This window comes from Chionomys nivalis, chromosome X, assembly GCF_950005125.1.
Source record: "Chionomys nivalis chromosome X, mChiNiv1.1, whole genome shotgun sequence".
Lineage (NCBI taxonomy): Eukaryota > Metazoa > Chordata > Mammalia > Rodentia > Cricetidae > Chionomys > Chionomys nivalis.
The window spans coordinates 62,690,957-62,704,658 of NC_080112.1; the positions used below are offsets into that span (position 1 = coordinate 62,690,957).

General features: G+C 37.4%; 1 protein-coding gene across 4 annotated transcripts in view; it reads right to left on the bottom strand.

Moving 5' to 3' along the window:
* Nucleotides 1-1,033: 1,033 nt before the first annotated feature.
* The window catches only part of Zfx (zinc finger protein X-linked), a 44,670-nt gene continuing 32,001 nt past the window's right edge, over nucleotides 1,034-13,702 (bottom strand). For 3 of the 4 annotated variants that reach the window (XM_057759374.1, XM_057759376.1, XM_057759375.1), the window contains exons 4-8: nucleotides 9,056-9,205; nucleotides 8,565-8,708; nucleotides 8,025-8,174; nucleotides 7,213-7,353; nucleotides 1,034-6,473 (exon numbers count right to left, since the gene is read on the bottom strand). In XM_057759374.1, coding sequence (XP_057615357.1) covers nucleotides 5,290-6,473; nucleotides 7,213-7,353; nucleotides 8,025-8,174; nucleotides 8,565-8,708; nucleotides 9,056-9,205 — 1,769 coding nt within the window. In that variant the 3' untranslated portion in view covers nucleotides 1,034-5,289. The remainder of the gene's footprint in view (nucleotides 6,474-7,212; nucleotides 7,354-8,024; nucleotides 8,175-8,564; nucleotides 8,709-9,055; nucleotides 9,206-13,702) is intronic. The other variant, XM_057759378.1, reaches the window with a different exon arrangement.

The window sequence follows — 13,702 nt, forward strand, 5'->3', positions numbered from 1 at the left end:
CTCATTTGGTTATTTTTATGTATGTATACGTATGTCCATCTGTGTGAGTGGATGGCATGTACATGAGGTACTCTCGGAGGCCTGAAACAGGCATCAGATCCCTTGGAGCCAGAATTACAGCTGGGCACTAGGAACTGAACTCAGCTCATCTGGAAGAGCACCATCGCATCTGGAAGTGTGCTTAACCACCGACCAAGATTCTCCAGCCCAACAGGTGGTTCTTGTGCATAGTCCCAACAAGTTTTGAACTCAAGAGATGAGGGCAGAAACAACAGAACCCCTCAAACCCCAAAATGTATCCCTGCTAAATGGACTCCGCATTAAGTCAAACAGAAACATGAAGCAATCAAACTGACTCCTCTTAGAAAGCAAAATAATTTACACAAGTCTAGTTCACTGATATGTTCAGATACTTCTGTGGCAGTTCCCATAGCTGTATGCCACCTAAGACTCACACAAAGGGCCTTGGTAGTAAGGTATCTTAATGATCTTACAGTATCAGCAGGTCACTAGTGTCAAACTCTTTCTTTTCCAATACCACCAGCAAGACAGGTAAAATGAGAGGGAGCTGGTTAGGGAAAGCCAAGCAAAAGTAAATAATTCTTGATTTGTACCCTCAAGTGGATCAAATATTTCCGTGAGAGGTCAGAAAACAATGTTAAAACCCAAGTAGGGCTGGGGAGATGGTTGCCAGTAAAGTGCTTGCTGTGCTTTCGTGAGGACAGGAACTCCATCTCCAAAGCCAGGGCAAAGTCACATGATGGCAGATGCCTGTACTCTCAGCAAGGGGGAAGCAGTCAGGAGCACCCCTGGGCTTTGCTGGCCAGCCTGTCTAGCCAAATAAAATCCAAGTCGTTGCAGGAGCTGTGCTTTAAAGCAACAGTGGTTCCCTTGGTGGTGAAAAGGACTAAAGTAAAGGGGCTTGGAATAAGATGGGCATTCTCGTGTGATTCAAGTCACGTCTCTGTGTGCATGTGTGATGTGCGCACAAGTGTCCATGTATGCCTTGTCTATAGCCAACACTCCACTAGGGTAACTTAAAACAAAATAGGAATTTATTTACAATAGCAAAGATGTCAAAAATAACAGGAACAATATATAACAAATCCAAGAATTATTTTATGAAAAAGGCAAACAATATATACATGAAACAAAAAATAAAACAAATTCATAGGGCAAACTTAATTTTGACCTCCTAAAAAGCTGTAAAATGCAGCAAAATGTCCTTTTTAATATGAATTACTTTAGTAACTCTGGGCCAATTAGACACACACACACGAACGCACAATTTTCAGTCCTCTTATCAATCTTCCTACCTTTGAGGAATGCAACATTGGGGGCTATGTAAAAGTAGGAGGTGCAAGCTATTCAGATGTGCACTGAAGGATATACTTAGTGACTGGCTCAGACTTTTACAGAAAGGATAAAGCAAAAGTCTCTGAGGCCTAATTTACTCTCACTGTGCCATCTCTAGCTGCTTTTTTGTGAGCTTCCTACAAGACAAAAACGTCACACTAAGCAATTTTTAGGTTCCTCAAGTGCTCTAAGCTCACTTTCACTAAACTTGAGCATGCAACAGAATCACTGGGACAGCTTCCTAAAACACAGGCTACTGGGGCTTGTGCCTTGTCCCAGTTCACTGGAGACTGGCATAGGGCAGAGAACCTGAGGCTTTAACCACACCCCAGATTACTATGCTGCCAGGCTTTACTCTGACATCGTTCCTCCTTAAGATGCTCACTGATCCTGCTTTTCCTTACACAAATCTAAGATTTTGCAGGAAATTAATAGCGAGATCCCAGGCAACAATAGGGCCGCATATTTTAGCAGAATGAGCAGGATCACATTTTCCAGCAAGTCCTGGTTTTGTCAAACTTAAGACTCTGACTATGATGTCCATCATTCTCTTGGACATTTATCTTAAGTTTTGGTTATTTGTTACCTCTTCTTAGGCCAACGCTGGTTCTACATCACAGAATCTCATTGAAAAAACTCAAAAGTGCTGCTAATCTTTCTCATGAATCCTGACAACTTTTACCCAACTTGCAATTTTTACTACTACAGTGACCATCCTCCAGCATGTTGGGTTCTACTAGAGGCCTCCAACCTAGGCACAAATGGGCAACTCAAAGGTAGGGCTTCTGAATAGTGAGTCTCCCTCAGACTAAATATGTTGCGAATTGATAATAAAACAAATTTTAAGTGCTTTCAAAACCCACTTTATGCGCAGGTAATTTCTAACAGGATGCTAATAAAACAAATCATTTACAAAGATAAAAGAAAAAATGAATTTCAAGGACATGCTCATCAAAGGACTCACCAATCACCTCTTAACTTCTCTGTAATGTTACTTGCAAATTCACAGGACTGAAATATCAGTATTTGCATCCAAGTCACAAAATTCAAAGCAATCAAGCATTTTGCATTCCACTGCTGCATAAAAGGAATTAAGAAATAGGGGGATGAAAATAATCCACTGCTTTTGATGTTTATTAGGTTTACAAAAACTGTACATTTTCTTTCTTAAGAAAAAGCATTAACTTAGTACTGGTATCAAATAGACTGAACATTCGTTAACAGGAAAATATTCTGATTTTTATTTTTGCACGTTATTCTCAAGTACACAATTACAATAATGTCACACATCCCCTATATGATTTTCTTTTTATGTATTTTACTTTTTTTACAAAGTATACAGAGGGAGGGACATACAATATTTAATAGGATATTTCTACAGAACAATAACTTATATTATGTCCTTGTAAAAATCTGTACCTCTTTAAAACATTTAACTGAAACATCCTTTTTAGCTTTGCTAATCAAAATTGTTTTAAGAATTAAAACTAGGTTGTAACTAATGTCAGTACATAACAGTGACTACTTCATTTTCTCTTTATACAGACAAACACATTTTATATTCACTTGACCAAACCCTTAAATACCTTTTAAAGGCTTCAATATTGTGCTTTAAAAAAAGAAAAGAACTGTGTATGGTTCCAGATCATGTAAAGAGAAATATAAAGTGTGTAAAGTGTTGTGTTCCTTATCTTTCAGTTTATTAAAAAAATATGTTAAATATCCAATCATTTATATTTTCTGTACTGATTGTAGATGATTTTTAAATTTCATAAATTTCAATGTTAGGTGTTTAAATTACTTCTGGGGAAAATAATAAAGTAGATTTTTTAAAGTTCTCACAAAAAAAGACAGAGCTTTCAAGAATAACAGGGCATAAATCAAATCATAGTTGAGTTGTGATGCATTTTTAAAGCACGTTGCAGAGGCTACAAAGGCGAAAGAATTCCCTATTGGATGGAAAGGCTAGGGAATCTACGCCTTGGCTTTGACTGGCATTGAGGATGGAGTTCATACCAGCCTTAAGAATTTGATTTAGAACTAGACTAAATCAATCTAGCACTTCAGAGGTTTGCCAAACACCAAATATTCAAGACATCTAACCCCAAAAATATAAACTTTTGAATACAAATATTGATGACTAAGAGAAAGATGAAAGGTAAAAACCTAACGGCACAAAAGGGATGGAGCACCATAATGAGGCGGCAAGGCAGCTATCGAGTGGGAAGAAAACTTCTAAGTCTCCCCATGATGTGCCAGACCCGTGTGCCAACAGCCAATTCCAGGGACTCTAGAAACTGTTTTCCAAAAGACATCTTAACAAAATCTCAGTAACCAACTTTTTACAAATTTTATCAGCGATCAGTCCTGTATGTTACAAACTGCCAGCTCTCAAAAACAAAACTGTCAAAGACTTGGTGAGGATCCACATGAGGCCTCAGACTGTTCACACACTTGGACCACACCTCTATCGTGTAATCCAAGACAACCGAGTGTTAAGGTTTTTCAGGTTAACTAAGAACTAACAGAGCAGGCTCAACTTGCCAAGTCTAAGTCCTTATTAGCACCCGTTCTCTGGTCCATGGAGCCATCACTCCCTTTCTGTCCCTCTCGCTTGGTCAGACAAGAGTTCTCTCTCTGGTTTCTCAGAGAGAACTGAGGGATTCCTGTCTGGATACCCATTAGCTTTTCAGAAAAATATAAAGGCATGGAGTTGAAACTGTATGAAAACATTGTATCTATAAACATCTTAACCTCTATTTTTTCAATTATTTTTCAATTACCAAAGATATTTAAAAGAAAATACCTTTACTCTTTAAAAATACTAGTGTCCTTATTTTCCTTCTAATTCTTCACCTGAGTAGTCTCTCTGAAGAGCAAGACTTACAAAATGCTCTCTCTTGCATCCCTGGATCTTTCACGTTACTGTAAATTTAATACTTTTCATTATAGATTTTAAGCAACTACTACTGGGGGTTGTGTGTATAAGTATGTAAAATAAGCAATACACACAGATACATGTTACATATATATGTGTATATATAGATAGATATATATAATTCAGGGTACATTTACATATATAAAGTTGCAAAAGATCCTATGAGCCACAAGTTACCCCTAGGAGATTCCAAAATGCAGTCCTCAGTTAAATTTCATTTGTAGCACACAACCATTCCAAGACAAAGCAGCACAGACAGAATAATCAAAATACAACAGGATCAAGCAAAAATTTCCAACAAGGTTTTCTAAAAGTTTACTACACTGACAAAAGATAGTCTAAAGAAAAAAGAAGTATATTTTGTCCACTAAAAGAAAAAAAAAAAGAAAAGTAAACACAAACCCAGCCACTGTTCTTTTACTCAGCAATGCCAGGGACACGAAAGTTCATATGGAAACTTTCACTGTCATATAGCCTGCAAATACTAAGCAAGACAAGGAAATGACTTCCATGTTATGATCATGAGACCTCACTGTAAATATCTCCCGTTCCTATTAGATATCTCTGACAATTTTATTGTGAGAAATTTGTGAGAAAAAAATTAAGTCAACATGAAGACCTTCAGTTACCAATGCAAAGTTACCGTGAGTTAAATGGTCTTAGAAGAGTACCATCAAGGTAAGCAAGGTAAATATTTTAAAATAAATATAAAACTTCTAAGATAGAAAACTTCAGTATAGAACCAGGGATTACTTTAGTAAAAGCAACTAATTTGTTGCTGAGTTTCCCCATGTATTAAACAAACTGAATAGAATTCAGAACACACTATTGAACGAAATGTAAAAACAAAAAAAGTCAACTAGAAGCAATATTTCTATTTGTACACAGCATAAATCAATTTGATACAGTATTGTATGTGAACAAGACTGATTGGCTTTTAAATGAATTTTCTGTTTCAAGGCCAGTTTCTCTGCAAACATCGGTGAAGATTACTGTTAGGGCAGGCCAACTTCTTTATGATGGCGCATTATGTGCTGGTTCTTTTCCGAGGGTCTCCGGAATCCTTTCTTGCAGTACTCACAGCGGTGAGGGTAGTCTTTCGTATGAATGGAGATAACGTGCCGCTTAAAGCCTGAGGCATCTGTAGTGCTATATTCACAGTACTCACATTGGTACACCTTCCGGCCACTGTGTGTCTTCATATGCTTTTTAAGCTCACTCTGTTGCCGAAATCCCTTTCTACACCTCTTACACCTAAATGGAAGGTCCTTTGTATGAACCGAGAGAATATGGCGACTTAGCACAAACGGATCTGCAATCTTAAAGTCACAATGTCTACACTGGTGCATCTTTTTACCCTTGTGGGCAGCCACATGTTTCTTGAGTTCGGAAGGCCTGTGAAAGCCTTTATCACACATATCACACTTATGAGGATAGTCCTTTGTGTGAACTGAAATTATGTGTCGCTTCAAATCACTTGAGTTGGAACTCTTATGGTCACAATGCAAACACTGGTGTGTTTTGCTCTCCTGATGGATAAGAGCATGTTGTTGCACCTCTTTGGTATCTGAGAAAGTCAGAAGACAAATGTCACACTTGAACGGCATCTCTTTACTATGCTTAGTTTTTACATGTGTTTTCAAGTTGGAAGAGTCTGCAGACCTGTATTCGCAGTACTGGCATTCATAGGGCTTCTCCCCAGTATGGATTCGCATGTGCTTTTTGAGCTCTGATGGGTGACGGAAACCTTTGCCACACTCTACACAAATGTGAGGAAAGTTCTTGCTGTGGACTGCCAAAAGGTGGCGATTCAATAAGCCTTGTTCAGCTGTTTCGTATTCACAGAATTTACACTTGTGCATTTTGTTGGCTCCTTTTTCCTTATGCACCATTTTATGAGTAAACAAAGCCCCAGCATGAGAGAAGTGCTTTCCACACTCATCACATTCTATGGCCTTCTCTGCCTTGCTGGTTAGCTTGTGGCTCTCCAGGTGATTGTGTAAACTTATCTTCTTGTTGGTAGTGTAATCACAGTCAGTACAGCGGTACTTCTTCTTGGCAAGGTGTTCAGGATGGTTTTTCATGTGCCTTTTCAAGAAACCTCTCGATTTAAACTTCTTCCCACAAATCATGCAAGGGTAGACAGTCAGGGGATGTCCATCTGGGCCAATAATTATTGCTATGAAAGGAAAGGAGCATAAGTGATCAAAACATGCCAATTTGGGTTTCTTCAAAAGTCTGAATGCATAGTCAGGGGTTCCTAATTCGGGTAACAAACTACACACTGACTTGTCATTTTCAATCTACAAGATATAGCAACCTGGCCCTAAGAACTTCGTCTACACTAACCTCTTCCATTTTAACAAAATGAATAAATTTGTAATTTCTATTGGCAAGTGATGAACCCTTAAAAATTTAGAAACCCATATTCCTAAGGTTTTCAAATTATAATTTCTGCTTTATTAAAAAACATTAATTTATATTAACTTACAATAGAGTCTAAATATATCAGTAAGATTCTTAATATGCAAATAGGTGTAAGAAATAAGTTACAACATATAAACTCAAGCATATATTCTGCTGCTCTATAAATTATGCCCATTTTTATGCTGAAATAATCATTCTTTAACTATTTTTTTCCCAAATTAACACTTGCCAACATGGTTGCCTTTCATTTTCATGCAATTCAAGCTTTAACTTTTTTCATCCTTCTTTGATCCAATTCCCATTCCATTTTAATCAAGAAAAATCATTCATGAATATCACTCAATTCTGAAAATTATATTTTAAAATTCAATATAAAAAAGCTACATATAGTCTAGCCACTAAGATGCCATCATGATACCCCTGTGGATGCACACTAGCATTTCCTGAGAGCTTGCGGAGCACGCTGCACCGTGGAACTCGCGCGCCCTCACCTGTTTGGTACTGCCTGGAATCAGGTCTTCTCCTTTTCTTTGGTTTTTGTTTAGCCAGTCTGCCGAGGCCAGCAGACTCATCTATGTGCAAGAGGGCACTTGCAGTGCCATTCCGGTTTTCAATTCCATCAGAATTATTACCTAACAATGTGTATTAAAAAAACAAAATCATACAGTATTATAAATTATAAAGAATTAGGAATTCTTTACTAATCACAACAATGAAAAGCCATGATACTCATGAATGACAGAAATATCCCACTCTAGGTAATGGAGTTTTTATGAGCACATTCATTACGGTAAAACTCAAATATATGTCAGTATTTACCACATGGGTTCTCATGCTGTTTCCCAAAATTTTAAAGTTATGGGCCTGATACAGTTAAGATGAAAGGTTCCAACCTGAAACCTGTATACTTCACACAGTTTATTTCCTTCTACGTAATATATACATAAAGGAAATGCCTGTTAAAAGTCAGGACAAAAAGTAGACTTTATAATCTTCCTCTATTCTCATTTAAATCAAATAATCCTTATATAGTACTAGCATTTCAGATTTCTGAAAACCTAAAACCAGAAAAACTGTTTTGTTTTTTGTTGTTGTTGTTACTGTTTTTCAAGACAGGGTTTCTCTGTATAACAGCTCTAGCTGTCCTGTAACTCACTTTGTAGACCAGCCCAGCTTTAAACTCAGAGATCTGTTTGCCTCTGCCTTCCAAGTACTAGGATAAAGGAATGCGCGGACATCACCTAGCTACAAAAACTGTTTTTCAATCACAAATTCATGTCTAAAGAACTGCTCTGTGACTTACCATAAGCAGCTGCCCATGCAATTGGCATGAAGGTTTTCATTTCATTGTCATCTATTTGTTGTTCGTGCACTGCGGCTGCAGCTGCGGCTGCAGCATCTTCCTCCCCAACAATCACTTCCATATAAACTTCGTCGGCAATTTCGGCAACATCTAAGTAGAAAATACATTAACTTTCTGATCATGCTTAGAGAGATCAAAGGAAAGATACTTTTATTTGAACTCAGCTAATATGCAAGCAGAAAGAAGTCCAAACATTACATACCTAGAACACAGCTTTTGTATAATAAACACTCAACAAATACTTACTGAATGACTCAGTTCTTGGTTTTCACCAGTTTAGTTTTAAGTTAACAACACTTTACACACACATACATACACATATAAATAAATAAAATGGGTCAGTAACAATTCCCTCAGAACATGGCAACAAAATAATTTCTAAAACAATGCTACTTATTTCCTGCAAATACTGACCGTTTAAAAGAGACAGGGAAAACACTCAGAAACACATTTTCTCCCACAGAAAGGCCACCTACTTACTTAAATCTTCCTCTTCTTGCTGAGAGTCATTAACAGTCATATAAACCATCTTTTCCCTGGGAACCCGAATACTGTTGTTTGGATCAAGTAGTTCAACTCCATGATCATTCTCAGGCTCACTTTCCACAATGTCTACAGTTCCACCTATCAAGGAAAACAGAAGCTCCAATAATTTATTTTAAAATTTCATTTCTACTTCTTTTTTAAACATCTTTTTCTGACGCTGTAAAATTATTTTATCTTCATAAAAAACTTCACATCTAAATAAGCCAAAAACAGTTAAACTGAAGCACTGATCAGGATGTCTAAGATGCTAAGGTTAGCAGTGGTGACACACGCGTCTTTAATCCCAGCACTTGGAAGGTGGATCTCAAGTTCAAGGCCAGCCTGGTCTACAAATACAAACTGAGTTCCAGGACAGCCAGGGCTGTTACACAGATAAACCTTGTCTCAGAAACAACAACAAAAAGATGCTAAGGCTTCCCTCTCACCTAAGTCATCTTCTCCAGGGTCAGCTTTAAAAATGTACACCTTGATGACTTCAGGGCAAGTGCCATCCACTTTACAAGGGTCGATTTCAGTTTCCGTGTCCATGGTCAATCCAGATGAACCATCATGTTCTATTTTGCCAGCATCATCCACTAAACAAGGAGAAAAATACATCTCAAATAATAATAGAAAATGCTCAAAAAGAAACTTACTGTTTTTAAGAGTCCTGTTAACAAACATTCTCTTTAACCTGATTCACATAAAATTGGGTGCTTTTAACCTAGACAAGTAGAAGGTTAATAAATACACTTCTAGAGACTTTTAAACTGGGATTAGATATTAAAACCAGTACTATAGAAAAAATGCCTGATAACATATATTTAAATAAGGATATATTTAGCCTTTGCTAAACCACAGATAAAAGCAATCCTGTATTTAAAATAGTCTTTGAGTATTTAAGGCAAGAACCTTTAAATAATGTTTTAGTAGTAAAATGAAAAAGCATGGTCCTCATACAAATATTTTTTAAGCACTACTCTCATGGTTACTATTCTTGAACACACTTGATGTGATCTATTTTCATCAGAATGATATGCTTAAAAAAAAAATAACATGACTGCCAGAGAAGTATATCTCCATGAGATGGGGAATGCAAATTCTAATCCAATCTGCTTAAAACTTACAAATACTGGCTCGATGGCACATGCCTTTAATACCAGCCCTCAGGAGTCAAAGACAGGCAACTTAGTCTACATGGGAGACCTTGCCCAAAGAAGTAAAAATAAATAAATAAATAAATAAATAAATAAAACCAACTTACAACATATCTTCTATGTAAGTAACACATATATAACTTTAACTTGTGACTTTAAGTCAAGGTCCTTGGTGGAAAGTAAATACGATATATAAATTCAAACAAACTGAAATGTGCATTTGTCCTGTTTTAAAGAACAAAAGAAGGGCCATATGGAAAATGGAAGAGAGAAATGAAAAAGGGCAAAAATCAGGAAAATGTTACAGAGCAAACACCACAGTTTTGTTTTGGTTTTTTGAGACAGGGTTTTTCTGTGTCATAGCCCTTGCTGGTCTCAAACTTATCTACCTCTGCCTCTCAAGTGTTGGGATCATCAAGGTGTGGACCACCACCACCCAGCCAAACACTACAATTTTAAAAAGCTTTACAGAAATCACCAAAGTAATCAGTGTTATATATTATTTGGAAAATAAAACACAAGTAAAATTATTTGACTAAAGACCAAAAATGTTAATTGCGACGTGAATAACCGTACTAAGTAATGCACACATTACTTAGGGGCATCTCCGGCAACACAGAAAGTGTGGTAAAAGTTAATGAGAACTCAGTACCTAGAACAATCTATCAGAAAAGTTAGATTCATTAGTGTAAGGCTTTCAAAGAAACACGAAAATGTTCTTTTTGTTCTAAGTCCAACTAGTTCTATTTGGGCCAGCTTGCCACAAGCAGAGGGAAACAGGTCCAAGGCCTTAACAAGTTCTAGAAGCCCCAATGCTCCCAGGAAGCAAGTGTCCTCCCACATGTATTTGTTTTCCTTCTGGCTAGACATTTATGTTTTAACTACATCAAACAGTGAGTTTCAATTGTATATTTTAAGACTTCATGTTAGGCTCAATCCCTAATACTGCAAACAAAACTCCTGAAGATACTCAGTGTGCAAATTTGATTTTGTCTTTAATAAGTGATAAAATTATACTTGAGGAAATTTCTGAAACATATTTGACTTACTAACAGTTAAAAAAAGACTTTACATTAGATATTAGAAGATACCAGTATGACAAAGACTCTACTCCAGTGAGAGAGCAGATGATTATTTTAAATGTAGTAACAATAAATGTGATTACCATTTATTGACTAAGTACTATTTAATACATATTGCAACCCTGTGAAGAAGAGTACAGTACTGTTGACATTTTATAAGAGAACAAATGGAAGTCTAGAAACATTGACTATTTGGAATTACATGGAATTTAAATCTCAAGCCACACAAGTCCCAGTCCAAGTTTGTTAACTTTTAGTCTCCAGAGGAGGAGATCGATATTGGCAAAAGCAACTACATTACATGAAAAACTTGAGTATAGTGTAACATTTAAAGAGGCCACCAGAAATAAGATTTACATATTCATGACTCTTTAGGGAGTTAGTACTAGGTGCTGGTGGTTCTGACCTCTGTAACATTTTAAATTCCGGATCATCTCTTTTGTAGTTTGCAACCAATATTAAACCAAGACAGAACTCAGATTGTGATGTCAAAAAATTCTGTCATGCTCTCCCTCCATTAGGTTCAAAACTGCATTTACCTAGGCAAAGTTCTTATAAAGAACATAAAGATGGGCCAGTATTTCAAAGCCAACAGTAAAAAGCAAGAATTGGGCCAACAAGATGGTTATGCATGTAAAGGTACTTGCCACCAAGTCTGAAGACCTGAGCGTGATCTGTGAAACAAACGATCATGGAAGGAAAAACTAACTCCCCAAAGTTGTCGTCTGACTTCCACATGTGTGCCACAGTGTGTGCCTACCCAAACACATACACACCAAATAAAGTTCAAAAAAGGCAAGAATATATTGACAGTTTGTCTACCTGACTTCTGACTTACGAGAATCTAAACTATTTTTTAATCTTTAAAAAGATCTATTTATTTATTAATTTGTGTGCATTGAGTTTGCCTGCACGTGTCTGTCAAGTCCCCTAGAACTGGAGTTACAGACAGCTGTGAGCTGCCATGTGGGTGCTAGGAATTGAAGCTGAGTTTTCTGGAAGAGCAGCCAGTGCTCTTAACTGCTGAACTCTCTCTCCAGCCCTAATCATTCAAATTCTAAATACGTCACTGCACAGATCTGCTGGTAAACGCTTCTGCAAACTCTTCTAATCTGTCATTTACAAAAATAATCATTATAAAATTTAATCATTCAAATCATAAACCATGCATAGAACACTGGAAGCAAACATTTTAGTGACTGTTTTGGTAGTGCTGAGGATCAAACCCAAGGCTTTGTGAATGATATGTAAGTGGCCTAGTACTGAAATACACATTCTCAGCCATTTTAGTCTACTTATGACACTCAGTATATTATTATTAAATAGTGAATGATATTTTAACATACACCCAGCTTCAAAACCAAACATGTCACTTAAAAATATACTTGCTGGGAGACAGATACAGTGCCACTGTAATCGCAGCATTCAGAAATAAAAGGCAGGAGGAAAGAGGACTGCTGCAAATTCAAGGCCAGCCCAGCGATGGTGGCACACACCTTTGAGTCTCAGTACTCTGGAGACAGAGGCAGGCAATCTGAGTTCCAAGACAGTCTCATCTACAGAATGAATTCCAGCACAGCCAAGGCAACATAGTGAGACCCTGCCTCAAAAACCATGAAAATGTTTATAAATATCTAATTTGTTGATTTTACTTTTTCATGCAAAATTTAAAGTAACTGAACATAAAGGTCTCTTATGGAGAAAAGGCAGATATCTACTTAGTCACATTACAAGAACAGAGACGCTAAGCTGTCAAATGCAATCTTTAAGAGTAAGTTCATACAGAACACGAAAGAGGATTAATATCCAGAATGACAGTGCTTTATTGTACACTGACTGATTCTATGTATACAAAAAGGATATCTCACTCAGACTTAAAGGAAAAGAGAAGTTACTTCCCATTTTGGTGAAGGACAAACTATGTACACAGGTACAGAGACAAGAAATGGAATGAAAGGACTGAGCAGAAAGTGATGTGTCACAAGGCATGGTAGGGAATACAGCCAACTGCTAAACTGAAGTCAGATCACAAAGGGCCTCCTGCACCTGGCAGAGAGGCTCAGACTTGATCCTGGAAAGCTGCAAGTTTCTCAATCAGGTCAGACATCAAAATTTCTTGGGGAACTTGAGGTGGGGGTGAGTCTCTAGTCAAGCAGTTAGTTCTACATAACCCAAATGTAGGGAAATGGGGGCTAGAAAGTCAGAAAAGGGAAGATTTAGTGGGCCCCTAAACTGTAACCCTGACCAGAGGTGTGAGAGCATCTGCTGTAAGTGATGGGAGATCTTCAAGCAATGAGGATATCACATGCCTATTTGCTCTATCATCTTGTTAGTCTTCAGAAAGTGGATGGGCTGAAATGGATCAAGACAAAGCAGAGAGAGCCCTTATGAGTCATGCTGACATGTAGCTGGCAGGTGACAGGAGACAAGGCCTTCAATAAGGACAAGAGATAGTAGGAATGAGGAAGAGAAATGGGTTGGACATCTATTTAGGGATGAGCAGGACTTGTAAATTTGGGTAGTACCCTACTTAAAGAAGAATGTAACAAGGAACCAAGTAAGGGGTTTGATTCTAGAGTGTAAGAGAAAGGAGGAAAAAGAAGGATCTTTTTTGTTTGTAAACAAATCTCACTCTTGTAGCCCAGCTTGGTATGGAATTCACACTATAGGTCAAGCTGGCCTTGAATTTGAGGCATCCTTCCTGCTTCATCCTCAAAAATACTGGCACTAAAAGTCTATGCTAGGCTGTCAATATTACTTGACAGGTAAAAATGCTTGCCACCAAGTGCGATGAGCTGATTTTGATCACAAGTGTCCTCATATATTGCAGTACATCTTGTGCTCGCGCACACAC